Source organism: Gorilla gorilla, chromosome 5 (genome assembly GCF_029281585.2).
Source record: "Gorilla gorilla gorilla isolate KB3781 chromosome 5, NHGRI_mGorGor1-v2.1_pri, whole genome shotgun sequence".
NCBI classification, from domain to species: Eukaryota; Metazoa; Chordata; class Mammalia; order Primates; family Hominidae; genus Gorilla; species Gorilla gorilla.
In genome coordinates, this window is record NC_073229.2 from 45,370,100 (window position 1) to 45,384,679 (window position 14,580).

Below are 14,580 nucleotides of genomic sequence, written 5' to 3' on the forward strand. Positions count from 1 at the left end.
CTCACAGAAAAATATCACTGATCTTAAAACTGAATTCAAAGAACTGAAGAAGGAAGTTTCTAGTGTTTCACTTCTGTGGATTTGGCCCAGAAAAATCCACAGAGAAGGTGTTAAAGTCAGGTAATTTATCCTGCATCCCTTAGAAAGCCCTAGAGCCAAACAAAACTCTCCCCAAAGGGCTGAAATCAGGCCATGAGGGTTGTGGGAGTGACAGAGCCATGTAAGCTCTCTGGATTCACAGGTTTAGGTCACTGCTGATGGATTCAATTACTATGGGAGGACATTTCATGCATGTCTAATTTTCATTCAGTTGGATGATTCTCCCAAATCCTTCGTTCTTTACCATAAGTTTACTCATTATTTTAGATTTACCTCAAGGCACTTTCCCCTGGGAATTTTTCTGAGACCAGTGTAAGTTAGGTGTACTTCCTATGTTTTGATTTGTCATACTAAAAATCTTACAAGTATGAATTTCTACATGAAATAAAGATAAGATCTTAATCTTAACAATCTAGGTCTTAGATTTCACGGTATGGGCATTAAACAAGTGTTTACTTCTGTATAGCCTTTTTGATGAGTACCCAGCAATCCCACTTCTACGAATGTCTATCAGTGAAATTCCAGCTTAGCTCTGTAGTGGCTTCATAGAATCCAGTCATTGCAGCAATTTCAGGCAGCAGAGAGTTGGGGCAACCTGCATGTCCATCACCAGAATGAGTAAGTACTGCAGTGAATACAAGTTTGTGTGAAGTTTCATGCTCTGCAGGAGTCACAACTAATGAAGCAGAGGTATATATATACCAAAAACAGGTGGATTTTTCAGTGCAAAGTAAAATCTAAGAAACAAAATGTATATCAGGATGTATAGTACAATACCAAAATTAAAATTACAGAGTTACACAAAATACAGTGGGTGAGGCAGTAGCTGAATGACTAATGCCAGAGGGAATGGTGGCAAATTGTGTGAAGAGGGGAAGAAACTAAGTTAAATTATCTGATTGGCACACTTGTCACCTCTTGGAAGACACCTGATTACACTCAGTTCCCTGCCCTCTTGCTGGCCAGGAAGATAACTGGTCACAGGTGGCCCCCTGACCCCACCTCACTCCACAGTTTCTTATGGCAAAGCGTTTCCTTGACAGAAAATGCTAAACGTCGCCAAAGCCCCTCCCTTGGGGTCCTGGTTTCTAAAAAGTCTTTTTTTCTGTAATCAAGAGGTTAATGTTTGGGTGTGTTGGAAGGATACAGAAAAAGGCATAGCACAGTATGGACAATGGTCTTGAAATAAAATTCCTCCTTATTCTGCCTGAAGTTTCCTGACATGATGACACGGTATTTATGAGGATGTGGGTCACTGGGCGAAAGCCTTCCTTGGTCTTGAATCATGGATTTTGGGTATTGTTGGTTTTGGTGAATGGAATATACAAGGAAAGAAAAAAAGGGCCACAAATATGAAAATGCTCTAAAAGAAGCAATAATTTCACAATACTGAACGTGAGCCATTCAGGAAATGTCCATTTTAAATTTTAAAGATAGCTCCTGGGTGAACGGTGGTTTTTGTAATGCAGCGGTTGTCACGTGTGCCACCCACGCGAAATGGAAACTGGGCAGAAATATCTCCTTATGGGTCTCTCTCTCTCCGTCTCTCGCTCTCTACTTCAGCTTGGGTAATTTGTTTCACTAAACTCAACTCAAGCTCTCTTAAACCCAGGTCTGGTGCTTAAAACAATATGTCTTTATTCCCTTACAGGTCTAGGGGTCAGAAATCTGCAATCAGTTTCGGTGGACCAAAATGAAAATGTCAAACAGGGTGTCTGACACCCTCCAGAAGCACCAGAGGAGAAGCAGCTTTCCTTGGCCTTCCCAGGTTCTACAGGGACATTCCTTGGCTCATAGCTCCCCCTCCCATTTTCTTTCTTTCTTTTCTTTTCTTTTCTTTTTTTCTTTTTTTTTTTTTTTTGAGACAGAGTCTCGCTCTGTCACCCAGGCTGGAGTGCAGTGGCGCCATCTCGGCTCACTGCAAGCTCCGCCTCCCGGGTTCACGCCATTCTCCTGCCTCAGCCTCCCGTAGCTGGGATTACAGGCACCCGCCACCACGCTCGGCTAATTTTTTGTATTTTTAGTAGAGACGGGGTTTCACCGTATTAGCCAGGATGGTCTCGATCTCCTGACCTCGTGATCAGCCCGCCTCGGCCTCCCAAAGTGCTGGGATTACAGGCGTGAGGCACCGCGCCCGGCCTCCTCCTCCCGTTTTCAAAGTCACCAGCGTAGCATGCTGATTCAAGATCACATTGTCTTCTTTTTCTTTGTAGCCAAATCTCCCTCTGCCTCTCTCCCCTGGTGACGACAATGGCTGGGGTCTTGACTTGCCAAGGTAACTTTCGTTGGGGAGCAGAGAGTGGGATCCTCAGTGTTCTGGTGGCTGTTGGGATCTGGGCGCGAGGAAGGAGGGTGGCTCTCATGATTCTCTGCATTCTCAGTGCAGCGTGGCCCGTACTGGTCACCTGGGTATAGCTTTACCGAATTTCGCAGATCTGGAAACGGAGAAGGGACTGGATCTCCAAACTTGGACTGCCTTGGACTGCGCCTGGCCTGGAAGGTCTGGGTCCAGGACTCCGAGCTCAAGTCAGTCTGTTCCCCCAACCCCTAACCCACTGCATCCGGGTGAGGAGTTGGGCCCGAGCGCCACAGCGCAGGTAGGGTTGTTAGGAGCGAAAGACTGGAGACCCAGGGACTGTGGGGCTGGGCTGGTGGGGCCACTGCTACCGACTAAGCAGTACAGGCCGCCTGGAAGACCCAAGGCGGAGTTCGCTGATGCGGAAGCCAAGGCACAGGAAAATAAGGATCCGCGCCATTTCTTGTGATGTCACCTGAAGCCTTGGCGGGTAGGTGCCTCTCATCCATTCGGAGCACAGGGCTCCAGCCACCGGCAGCTCTGAAAGAGTTTGAAGAATTTATTGTTCACAGATGGTATTTAAATGGACTTATTTCTAAAAGTCACATTCCTATATTACTTATTTGTTATTAGAAGTACCCATTTTCATATGTGTTTAAAACTATTTGTGTCTCTAATTCTCAGGAGATTGGTGCATCCCAGTTTACTCTTTTTGGCATATGTTTTTACTCATAAATTAGGTTAAATTTCATACTTGTTTAATAAAATTTAGTTATTTGGTTACATTAAAATATTTGTATCCAGATAAGAAGTCTCTTCCTTCTCCTATGCTTTTTTGGAATTTAGAGCATATCTGAAATAAAATTAATTTACTTTTTATTACTAATTGGTTATATGCCATCAATTCATATTATTTCAACTATCCATTACTGTAAGCCAATTAGATTATACCTTTTTTTAGTGTTTTTTGATTTATTAGTATTGATTTGTGCTGTTCTGTTGTGTTTTTTAGTTAAAGAAAAAATTATTCATGACACTAGCTAAACATGGTAAGGCAGATTTTATTCAAGGGGACTACTATAATGGAGTTTTGCAGTAGGGGGGATCGGGCTCAACTCCACATACAAAAGAACAAGTGGAGCTTTACAGCAAAGGATCAGTGCGGGGGTTAGTGGCTGAAAAATTACTAAGAAGTAGGGTAGTTCTTTGCTAAACTGGTGTAACAGTATATATATATATATATATATATATATATATATATATATATATATATATATATATATATATATTTTTTTTTTTTTTTTTGCTAAAGACAGGCCAGGAAGGCCGGGCCCGGTGGCTTACGCCTGTAATCCCAGCACTTTGGGAGGCCGAGGTGGGTGGATCACTTGAGGTCGTGAGTTCGAAACCAGCCTGACCAACATGGAGAAACCGCGTCTCTACTGAAAATACAAAATTAGCCAGGCGTGGTGGCGCATGCCTGTAATCCCAGCTCCTCGAGAGGCTGAGGCAGGAGAGTCACTTGAACCTGGGAGGCAGAGGTTGCGGTGAGCTGAGATTGCTCCATTGCACTCCAGCCTGGGCAACAAGAGCAAAACTCCGTCTCAAAAACAAACAAACAATCAACAACATGCACGTGCACACACACACACACACACACACAAGACAGGCCAGGAGGCCAGGGTAATAAGATATCAAGGTGAGACATAAGGAATTTGGTAAAATATCTAGGGTGATCAGACCAAGGGTGGAGAATTTTCATTAAACTTAGCAGGATTCTTGCTAAAACTAGAATAAGTGAACCAAAGAAAAAACCCAAAGTCTGAGCTTTCAGTGCTTATAAAGGAGGCTGACTAGAGTTGGGTCAAGAAGGTCTTTGTCACTTTAGGCAAGTAACTGAGTTTCCTTTAATGGTGGCAATCTCAACATTCCCTTGGAAAATAAATCCACATCTGAAATGTGAGTGAATTTGGATAAATCATATTCAGAAATCAGATACCCATTGACTCGCAGCTGCTCCAGTATGTGAGAGCTGTCAACAAGGACATGTGCAAGTGGTGTTATACCCTCCTCTTAGGCCTAATCTCCCAGTGAGGTTGGGGATGAACAGGGGCCCAGTCATCTGTTTGCAGAAATGAAACCCCAGGGTGCAGTCAGAGAGATTTTTCCTACGCTATTTCGTGGTACTTTGCGCCATTATCATTCTGTGGGTTCGGTCCTCCAGGCCATGCCTGAATATAAGGTTCTCACCTGCCTGGCCCTCATCTGATTAAGGACAGAAGTACAGGGTCCTTCTTTCTGATCCACTCAGGTCTTTAAAGTTCAAGCTAAAAACTCTTTCCCAGAGAAAGCCTCCAAGTGCCCCCCAGCGCGGGGGCAAAGAGCAGTTTAATGTACAAGGGGTGAGAAAGAGGGTGGGGAGAGGAGAAATTGCCTCCCCAATCTCTCCTTCCCCATGGGGTCCCTTCTGTGTCCTCACTCCTGGCATTGGAGACCAAGGGGACAGAAGCTGAGATAGGGCCCTGGATTGCCTTCCCTAAAAAGATGTCCTTCAAAGCTTTGCCCAGCATATCCTGTTGCCCCTGAGGTATATAACCCAGGGTGGGTTACCTTTCAGGGTCCCTTAGCTGTGGTGCAAATGAGGACCATGCAGTGGAGACTCCATCCACCCTGGCAGTTTTCTTGAACCTTGGGGGACTGGCTTGCTGTGCATCTTAGGCTTCTGTTGTCTCTTACTGCCTATCTGTGAACAATAAACCTGATTCATATAACTTGTGGCATGTGAATGTATTCTGTCTCATCTGACTGAGGCAAATAGTAAAACTGCAGCCCAGGATGCTGTGGGTGGAAATGTTCTGATTCCTGGTGGTTAGCATAGTAATGATTTTTGCTATTCTTCCCTCAGTGAGAGTTCTCCTTTGAGATTGGTAATTAGTGATCCTGCTTCATAAAATTGGTATAGCAGCACGGTCTGGTCTGACAGAACCATGACTTATGGGCTAAGAGGGAGGGGCAATGCCCTTCAGTACCCAGTCCAGGGAAGAGAGGTCAGTCTGGGGGTGCAGGAGCCAGACATGCTGCAGGATGTTTTATGGGGAAGGAGGAATGATAAGTGGGACATATGTCACCTCCCCACAGATGTGAATGAGCTGGCTGCATGGATTGAGGCAGAGAGAAAGGAATGTGGAAACAGAAGAGTGTGAAACTCTGTCCCCTAGCTTTGGGACACATATGTGATTGCTCATTCTCCAGGATGGAGATCTTGGGAAATGGATACTCAGACGCTAAGACACCCAAGAGGTTATAACAAAAGTCTCTGAGGCACTTAAGAAGGAATGAATGTGCATGATGCAGCCCATCTTTACCCAGCAGTGCAAGAATGTTGGGGTAGCTCAGCAAGAAACCATCAAAATGCTCTCCTTCACAGAAAGACAAATTAGTGATCTCAAGGACAGCTATGGGCAAAAACCAAGAGAAGACATGTTTTCTTGGCTATCTCAGGTAGTTGATGAGGAGTGGCAGAACATTCTGCTGTCATGAAAAGAATGGCACAGCCTGGGTAGATTGGCTCACAACCCAGTGTTGCAGCAGATGTTCAGGGTGATCCAACAAGCTACACGTGTAGATCACCACGCCCACGAGCTGGAATCTTTCCTTATTTGGTTGGTGTCTAGCATTCTAGGCTCTTTTCCCATCCAGGGTGGTTTGCCTAAGCTTCCATTGTGCCCTTGGCAGTCAGGACATGAGGCTGGCACAGCCTTGTGCAGGGTGGCCCCAGGCTCATGGCTATCCAACCTCCAGAAGGGGGAATTGGATGATACAATACTGTTTAGATGCAATATTGATGACTTCATAGAGCAGGGCCCTTGGCCCTGGCATAATCAATTGATTTTATTTCTTCCCCTTGGAATAGCCTTTGGCAAGGCCATCGAAAAGCTGTATCGTACTCTGCTAGCCTGGCAGCAGAATGGGGGTCAAATTTGACAAATTTAATCTGACAATTAAATACAAAAGGCTAACTTGGGAGGGGGCAATCCAAGGGCTGGCAGTGGGGCAGCCTCCAAGTGCCCCCACTCCACAGACTGTGGATCTGACTGACGCAGCAGGGGGTTCCTAAATAAGAGATTGATGGCCTCCCCCCATCTGATACGTGCTATCAGAACCAATCAGAGGGAGGCCCTTGCAGTTCACAGAATCAACAGGTGCCAACCATGCAGGAGGAGCACTGGGAAAGGGAAGTCTATAGACAAGTGGAAACATTGGCACCCCCTTTAGCCTCTCTGGGAGAGTCATCTTCCTGGGCCCTAACACAAGTTCTCTGTACCCACACCTTTTTAAACTGAAACAGGTGTGGAACCAAGGTCTCCAGTGGCCTCGGCCTGGCCCTCTGACCCTGCCCTGAGACTGGAGGCATTATGTACCTGTTAGAGTGGACATGGAGGCAGATTTTAATTTACATGGAACTGCTAGACACTGAGGCCCAAGCCACTGTAGTTCCTGGCCCTGAAGAATGGCATGAATTCCAGGTGGATTCTGGAATTTTGTAGGGTGGAGAATTAAGGAAATGCTAGGTAGGGAGGTGCTTTCTCACTTATGAGTGTGGCTATTTAGCAGCTATGACAGGCTGGTGGTTGGGTTTCCATTGGCTGAGCGTATTATAGGGATTGACCTAATGCAGTGCACAACTTCATGGTGCTTACTGGGCTATGCCCCAACTAAAAGAAACATTTTAGCCATCACAGTAAGGTAAGTCCATAGGCAAGCATCACCATGTCACCCCAAACCTTAGAAGAGGGTACAATAAAGACAATATAATATCCCTGAGGGAAAGAAGGACATCACACTCCTCATCCAATATTCAGTTCAAGCAGAAGTGTGTGGGCAACCGGTTCCACTTTTAACAGTCTGGTTTAGCCTGTTAAGAAAGCCGGTGGAGCCTGGAGTCTGACAATTAACTATTGAGAGCTAAATGCTGTAGTAGACCTATTGACACTCATGGCCCAGATATCACCACAGTAATTGAACACATCATGGAGGCTTCCAACAAGTGGTATGATGCAGTTATTGATCTGGCTAATGGATTCTTCTCAATCCCTTTGAGGGATGAGGGCAGAGATCAGTTTGTATTCACATGGCAAAGTATACAATATACATTTACAGTGCTGCCACAGGAGTATTTGAACTCACCTGCCATATGCCACCAGTGGGTAGGATGGGATTTCACCACTGTGCTTTTGCCTAAAGTGGTCATGTGCATTCATTACATAGGTGACATCCTTACTGTGGCCCTTGATGATCAGATCACACAAGAGGCCTTGGACTTGATGGTCACAGGGACGTGACAAGCAGACTGGGAAGTTAACCCTAACAGTCCTGGGATCAGCCAAACTGGTGACCTTTTTAGGATCTACCTGGGCTAGAGCTCAGCACTAGATTCCAGATCTGCCCATCAAAATCTGTTAGCATTAACTGGCCGACTATGAAAAAGGAGGCCCAACACCTGACTGGTGGACTTTTTGGGTATTGGAAACAACACATACCTTACCTGTTCATTCTGTTGGCTTCACTCCACCAGATACCTAGGAAAGCTGCTACTTTGCATTGAGGGCCCAGGGAGGATGAGGCACTCTAGGTTTTACAACAAGCCATTAGGCAGGCCATGGCCCTGGGGCAGTTAGAGCACACCTCTCTATTTGAATGACAAGTCTCTGTGTTAGGAAATGATGCAGACTGCAGCCTTTGGCAAAAAGAAGAGGCCACTGGGGTTTAAAGGCCTTTAGGGTTCTGGATTAACCACTCCCTACACCCCTTTTGAAAAGCAGTTTTTAGTTTATTGGACCTTAGTGGAAACTGAAAGGCTGACCCAGTACACTAAGGTTGTACTCCAACCACAAGTCCCCATCTTGTCCTGGGTTAACAGGCAGCCTAGATATTAGAACGGGGTTAGCCTAGCAAAGAGGTATCATCAGATGGAAGTAGTATATTCAAGACTGAGCCTGATTAGGAGAAGAGGTAGTAAGCAAGCTACAAGTAAAAATGGCCAGCTCTCTGGCAGGTGGAATGGTGCCTACACCACCTAGGAATCCCCATAGCCAAATGGGGACCATGATTACAGGATGCAGACTCTGACATCTTCTGCTAGTTCACAGATGGCTCAGCAAAGCTGAAGCCTTGAGGGGTAAAATGGGCTGCAGCCACTGTCAACATGAAAACAGGGGACATTATCACCGACAGTGGAGGAGGTCACAGTGCCCAATGGGCTGAGTTACTCACAGTTTGGCTGGCAGTGTTCTGGGGATGGGGAGTGAGGCACCAATCTGTCACTTTGTTCTTTCTGTGGAGCATGGCAGCAGAGGCCTGGAAGCATAATGCCTTTGTTAGGCTTTCTCAAGCTGTGCCCGCTGTGGGAAACCTGGTGAAAAGTTGGATTGCCATCCTGGACCTCAATCTGTGAACAACCAGAGTGACTCCCTGTCCTGCCAGTAGTCAAGTATGCCAGCATTTCTAATGGCACAGTGTACACTAACAGAACTCCAACCCTGGCTTACCATGTGAGGATCTGATACCCATCACATTGGAGGGAGCTGAAGGTGCCCTGTTTTAGTTTAATTGGTTTAAGGTGGCAAAATGTCACAACCACAAATAACAAAGCCATAGAGAGCTGGTATTTGGATGCACCACACTCCTTTCATTACTTGGATGAGAAGTGCCCTGCCAGTGATCCAGTTTCTCCCCTCTCCTTGTCTGTAGTTCTCAGAATACTGTAGGATGTGCTGGAAATGCAATATACTGAGATAGGGAAGAACTGTCCTGGACAGTCCTGACTTTGTTCCTGTCTCCTTTACAAGGATGTCCTTCAAACCTCTGCCCAGTGCATTCCATTGCTACTCAGGTATATAACCCACAGTGGGCTACCTTTCAGGGATTCTAGCTGCAGTGTAAGTGGGGAATGTACAGTTGAGACTCCATCCTCCCCAGAAACTTTCTTAAGCCTTGGGGGACTAGCTTGTTATGAACCTTAGTGTTCTGTTGTCTCTTTCTGCCTATCTGTAAGTAATAAACTGATTTATATAACTTGTGGTGTGTGAGTATGTGCTGTCTCACCTGACTCAAGCAATTGATAAAGACTGTAGCCCAGGATGCAGCGGGTGGAAGCATTCTGGCTCCACTCCTGATGGTCCACATAGTGATGATTTTTGCTAATGACCTCATTTTTGAATCCATTTGATATCCTTTGGTCTTCATTTTACTTCCCTTCTTGATATTTACACTTCCTAAAACACTTCCCGTGGCATCAATAACACCAAACCCTTTTCTCCTTATAAATTCCCACCTGTGAGGCCAACCCCAAGCTTTAAAAGATGCCATTTTTGGCCAGTCGCTGTGGCTCATTCCTGTAGTCCCAGCACTTTGGGAGGCCGAGGTGGGCGGATCACGAGGCCAGGAGATCGAGACCATCCTGGCTAACATGGTGAAACCCCGTCTCTACTAAAAATACAAAAAAAAAAAAAAAAAATTAGCCGGGCTGGTAGCAGGTGCCTGTAGTCCCAGCTACTCGGGAGGCTGAGGCAGGAGAATGGCGTGAACCCAGGAGGTGGAGCTTGCAGTGAGCAGAGATCGCGCCACTGCACTCCAGCCTGGGCGACAGAGCAAGACTCCATCTCAAATAAACAAACAAACAAACAAACAAACAAACATAAAATAAAAAATAAAGGATGCCATTTTTCACGGCTGGGCACGGTGGCTCATGCCTGTAATCCCAGGTTTGGGAGGCTGAGGCGGGCAGATCACGAGGTCAGGAGTTTGAGACCAGCCTAGCCAATGTAGTGAAACCCCATCTGTATCAAAAATACAAAAATTAGCCCCATTGCACTCCAGCCTGGGCGACAGAGTGAGACTCTGTCTCAGAAAAAAAAAAAAAAAAGCCATTTTTGAAGTGTTTGTCTTGGCCCTTTAGCCCCTCTCAGTTTCCTATATAATACCTCAATATAATTCCTTATTGGCCTTTCAGTTTTATACTATCTCCTCTCATAGCTGCAGAACTTGCCTGAAGCTATTCCTTATATTGTTATACCCAAGCGAGTTAGAGAAAACACCACACTTTGAGACGAATTAAGAGTCCTTTATTTAAGCCAGCGGCCAAGAGACGGCTTGACGCTCCAAAATTCTCTTGGCCCGAGGAAGGGGCTCGATTTATTTTTATACCTTGGTTTAGGAAGGGGAGGGGAGCTCAAATGCAATAATTCCACAGAAGTAGAAACATGCAAGAATCAAAAAAAAAACAAATAGTTACAGAGAAATAAACAATTTAAAAGACAAATGGTTACAAAAAAAGCAACGGAACCAGGTGCGGGGCTCTAAATCCTTCATAAGAGTTAGATATGGATGCTATGCCGGACACAGACTCAAGGCTTTATGTTGTTATCTTTTTTGAGCAAAATCCTGGGAACTTCATACATTGTTCCAGTACCTTGTCAGTTAATTGGGCTCCTTTGAAATGCTGAGGATCTGCTTACACAGGTTAACTCCTTGAGGAAGGGGGTTGGGTAAGGAGCCCTTAATGTCTTGTAAATCAAGGGGCCAGATGGAGTTCGTCTGGCTTTCCCAGCTAAGGGAGAGTCTATTCATATGGGAAACAAGGCTAGGTAATTAAAGAGACAAAAAGGGAAAATCTAAAAATAGGGTTAGTAAATACAAGGTTAGGCATTACAATATCCTATTATCCTACTCAAACATCTCTACTTGAGCATATTTGAAACTGAGTACTTAATTCCCCTACCCCCAAAAAGGATGGAAAAAATGTTGCCCTCTCACTATTGTTTTTTGTTTCTCCATTTATATATTGCTGCATTACAAACCACCAAGATCATAGTGGCTTAAAACAATAATAACTTCATTTTGCTCCCCGATTTGCAGTTTGGGCAGAGTCGGCTGGTCTTTTCTCCACAGGGTCAGCTGGGGAATCCACTTTTAAGCTGGCTCACTTGTGTGGTTGGCGAAGTGGAAGTGGCTTTGCATGGGAGCTCAGCCAGTGCCATGTACTAAGGGCTTTGGTTCTTTTCTCTGGAGGTGGATGACCTGACGGTACACAACCTAGGCTGCTGCACTGGTGTTTATTACAGTCATTCACTATGAAGGAACAGTGGGAGGCGTGCATATCTTTCAGAACTGCACATTGATTCCTGGAGAGGGATCTTGGGTTGTGGGACTTTCAGCTACATGATTAGGGAAACACAAGCCACAGTGTAATGGGGCATGGAAAAAGGCATATTATGCTAACGTTAGTCAAAAGAAAGCTTGGAGTAATTTTAATTTCAGACAATGTAGACTTCAGAGCAAGGAAAATTACCAGGAATAAAGAGTGGCATTATATAATAATAAAAGGGTCAATTCTTCAGGAAGATATAACAATCCTTAAAGTGTATACGTTTGTGATGGGCTAAACTGTGTGTCCCCCTGCCCTGCCCCCCATAAATTCGTATGTTGAAGTTCTAACCCCCAATATATCAGAATGTGAACATGTTTGGTGACAGAGTCTTTATAGGGGTGATTAAATTAAAATGAGGTCATTAGAGTAGGCTCCTTCCTCCGTCTCCCCCCTCCCATCCTTTTGGATTGGGGTCTCACCGTTTTGACCTCATTCAACCTTAATTACCTCCTTAAATGCCCTATCTCCAAATACAGTCACGTTGAGATTAGGGGTTTGGCACAGGAATTTCGATGGACACAGTTCAGTCCACAACAACCCCCATCCCTAAATTTACTTAGCTTTAAAACAGATACAACCGGCAAGACAACACAACATGAAGTGATTAGCTGACAATGTGGTGCAGCCTCTGGATGCTTAAGGTGATGAAAATATAATTAAGCCTGTCTGCATAGGTTCGAACCTGCCGGCTACAATCCTGTCCCACGTAATGACAGTTGTGAATCTCCCGCGGTGCATTTTCAGACGAGATCGGGCGCGTTCAGAGTGGTATGACCGTAGACCCGCAGGGCATTTTCAGCCTCCCTCCTGGCCTATACCCGTCATGCAGACACTAACCAACCCTTAACCAACCTCATCCTGGCCTCTTGATTTGTAGAGTCTTCGCTGAGGGGAGGAGGGCCTTATTCGTGATGTGTAAGAAGAGCAGCAACCAAAGGCTAACGTGAGAGTCACTTTTCAAAGCCATTTTCAAAGCACCTTCAGCAAAGGAGAATCAGCTGTCGAGTTACCAGCTCCTGTGGCTCCTTCCCCGCAGTCTCCACCAGGCGGCGCGCCCCAGGAAGCCGGACGCCTGCTACCGCGGGCCGCGTTTCTTTGTGCAAACTCAGCAAGGCCTGGCAGCCTTGGAAAGCAGGTCTTTAGCAAGCCGCGGAAACGCAATTGGGTGCCAGGGTTATTCGTTGCATTTGTGGTGGGCAGAGCTTCCTCCAAGCAGTCAGAGGAAAGCTCTCTGAAGGTGTGTAATTTGGTTTGGTAATTAGCATATAATTAGGTCTTGGGTAGGGCATGGGTCAAATCCAGCGCCATGTTGGACTCAGACGGTTTCAGACAGCTTAGCCCCCATCCTGTTTATTAGGGTCTTATCAGCACAAGCTCTTCCTTGTCCTTGTAGCTAATTTTAACAGCTCCTTTAGGAGCTGTTAGGAGCTTAGGAAAGCTCTCCGACTGCTTGGAGGAAAGCTCTGCCCATGAGACTGCTCGGAGGAAAGCTCTGTCCACCACTGCAGCGCTAAGGATATCGCCCAAGCTCTTTGCTAAATGTCTCTTGGGAAAAAGCTCCTCATGAAGCAGGTAAGACTGATTTGTAGTTTAATGATCTGCAGGTCCCCACATGAACACGAGGAAAGGGACGTGCAAGGCAGTGTTGAAGAAACATCAGCAGGTCTATTTGAGGTTCTCACCAGGTATCTTTCCTGATGGTGGGATGGGAACTTGGGGCCCTGTTGTAATTCCAGATCCGGGAAACTGCTGATTTCTCCTTCTCCCCAACTCTCCATACCATCTCCTTACCACTCTCGTTATGATAATTGTCCCATGGTGCATTAATTCTTTTCCAGCCTTGTCGTTCAAACACTTATGTTTCCTGTAAGTACCATTAACAGCTTCTCTTGAACTGGTTTCTCTAAAAATTCCTCCTTTACCTTTCTTCTAAAGTGTCGGATCATTTACCTTTCAAAAACGAGGACTAGGTCTGGTGGCTCATGCCTAGCGAGACCTCATCTCTACAAAAAATAATAATAATAAAAATTAGCCAGGTGTGGTGGTGTGGGCCTGTAGTCCTAGTTACTGGGGAGGCTGAGGTGGGAGGATCGCTTAAGCCCAGGAGGTCTTTTTAGAAAAGAAAAAAAATAAGAAAGAAAGAAAACGTAAATGAAATTGCTGGAGAGTAATGGCCACCAATCCTATGCCTGACCTGGAATTGGAAACACAAGGCTTTCCTGAAGACAGAGAAACTGAAAAAACGGGAAAAGCAAGTTGGTGAAAAGAGCAAAATAAAAGTTTCAGAAGGGACTTTCTTGACATAGCACAGGTTGAAGGAGTATCAAAGGTCTCTGTTTGGGCCCTTGGCTGGGAAAGCCCACATTCGCTGAAAGTGAAAGCTGTCCGCAGACATAACACCAAAGGGTTAGGGTAGGAAGCCCCTTTTCATGAATTCAACGGCAGGGATAAGGGTGGGGGTAAGGTGGGGCTGCGTGGGTACACCAGGCGCCCGGAAAGCTGCAAAGGGCGTTAGGTCAATATGCAAAAATACTTCTAGGTCAATACGCAAAAATACTTCTAGTGTTGGGAAAGAAATTTTATTGGGGACAGGAAACAAGCGAACTGGCTAATATACTTTCTCTCTAAGGAGAGTAGTCTGACTTAATGCCTTCCTCGATTCTCTCTAAGTAAGGGCTTCTGAGGGCTTTGCTCGACTTTTCTCCTGTTTCTGCTCCTGAGCCCAAAGCAGCTCCTAAAGAAAGAAATGTCAGGTTTTGAAGCATGTTTGGTAGATTTGGAAAGGGCAACTCGCAACTTGAAGGGGATTGTTGGAATCAACTGGTTCTAGAGTGAGCTGATCTTAAGAGGCCAAGAGGAAAAAAGAAAAACCGGGAAAGAAACAGTGAAAGAAAAACAGACAGAGGCAAAGCAGTGTAACAAAAAAATGGCTGATCACCTGCATGATAAATAGGAAGCGTAGAAGCACTTTTTCATC

At 45.5% G+C, this 14,580-nt stretch overlaps 1 protein-coding gene across 2 annotated transcripts; it reads left to right on the forward strand.

Annotated features, from left to right (window-relative positions):
• Nucleotides 1-473: 473 nt before the first annotated feature.
• LOC101140382 (uncharacterized) lies at nt 474-3,200 on the forward strand. 2 transcript variants are annotated; one of them, XM_063707403.1, is made up of 3 exons: nt 474-1,867; nt 2,313-2,374; nt 2,533-3,200. In XM_063707403.1, exons 1-3 carry the CDS (start codon nt 1,793-1,795, stop codon nt 2,648-2,650), a joined length of 255 nt encoding a protein of 84 aa, XP_063563473.1. In that variant the 5' UTR covers nt 474-1,792; the 3' UTR covers nt 2,651-3,200. The 2 variants fall into 2 exon arrangements, with proteins under 2 accessions (XP_063563473.1, XP_063563472.1); XM_063707402.1 differs by lacking the exon at nt 474-1,867 and having other exon boundaries at nt 2,088-2,374; nt 2,533-3,090.
• Nucleotides 3,201-14,580: the final 11,380 nt, after the last annotated feature.

Coding starts and splice junctions, on each gene's coding strand:
- LOC101140382 (XM_063707402.1), top strand. CDS start 2,350: ATGGCTGGGGTCTTGACTTGCCAAG. Junction 2,375..2,532: donor TGGGGTCTTGACTTGCCAAG/GTAACTTTCGTT, acceptor CGAATTTCGCAG/ATCTGGAAACGGAGAAGGGA.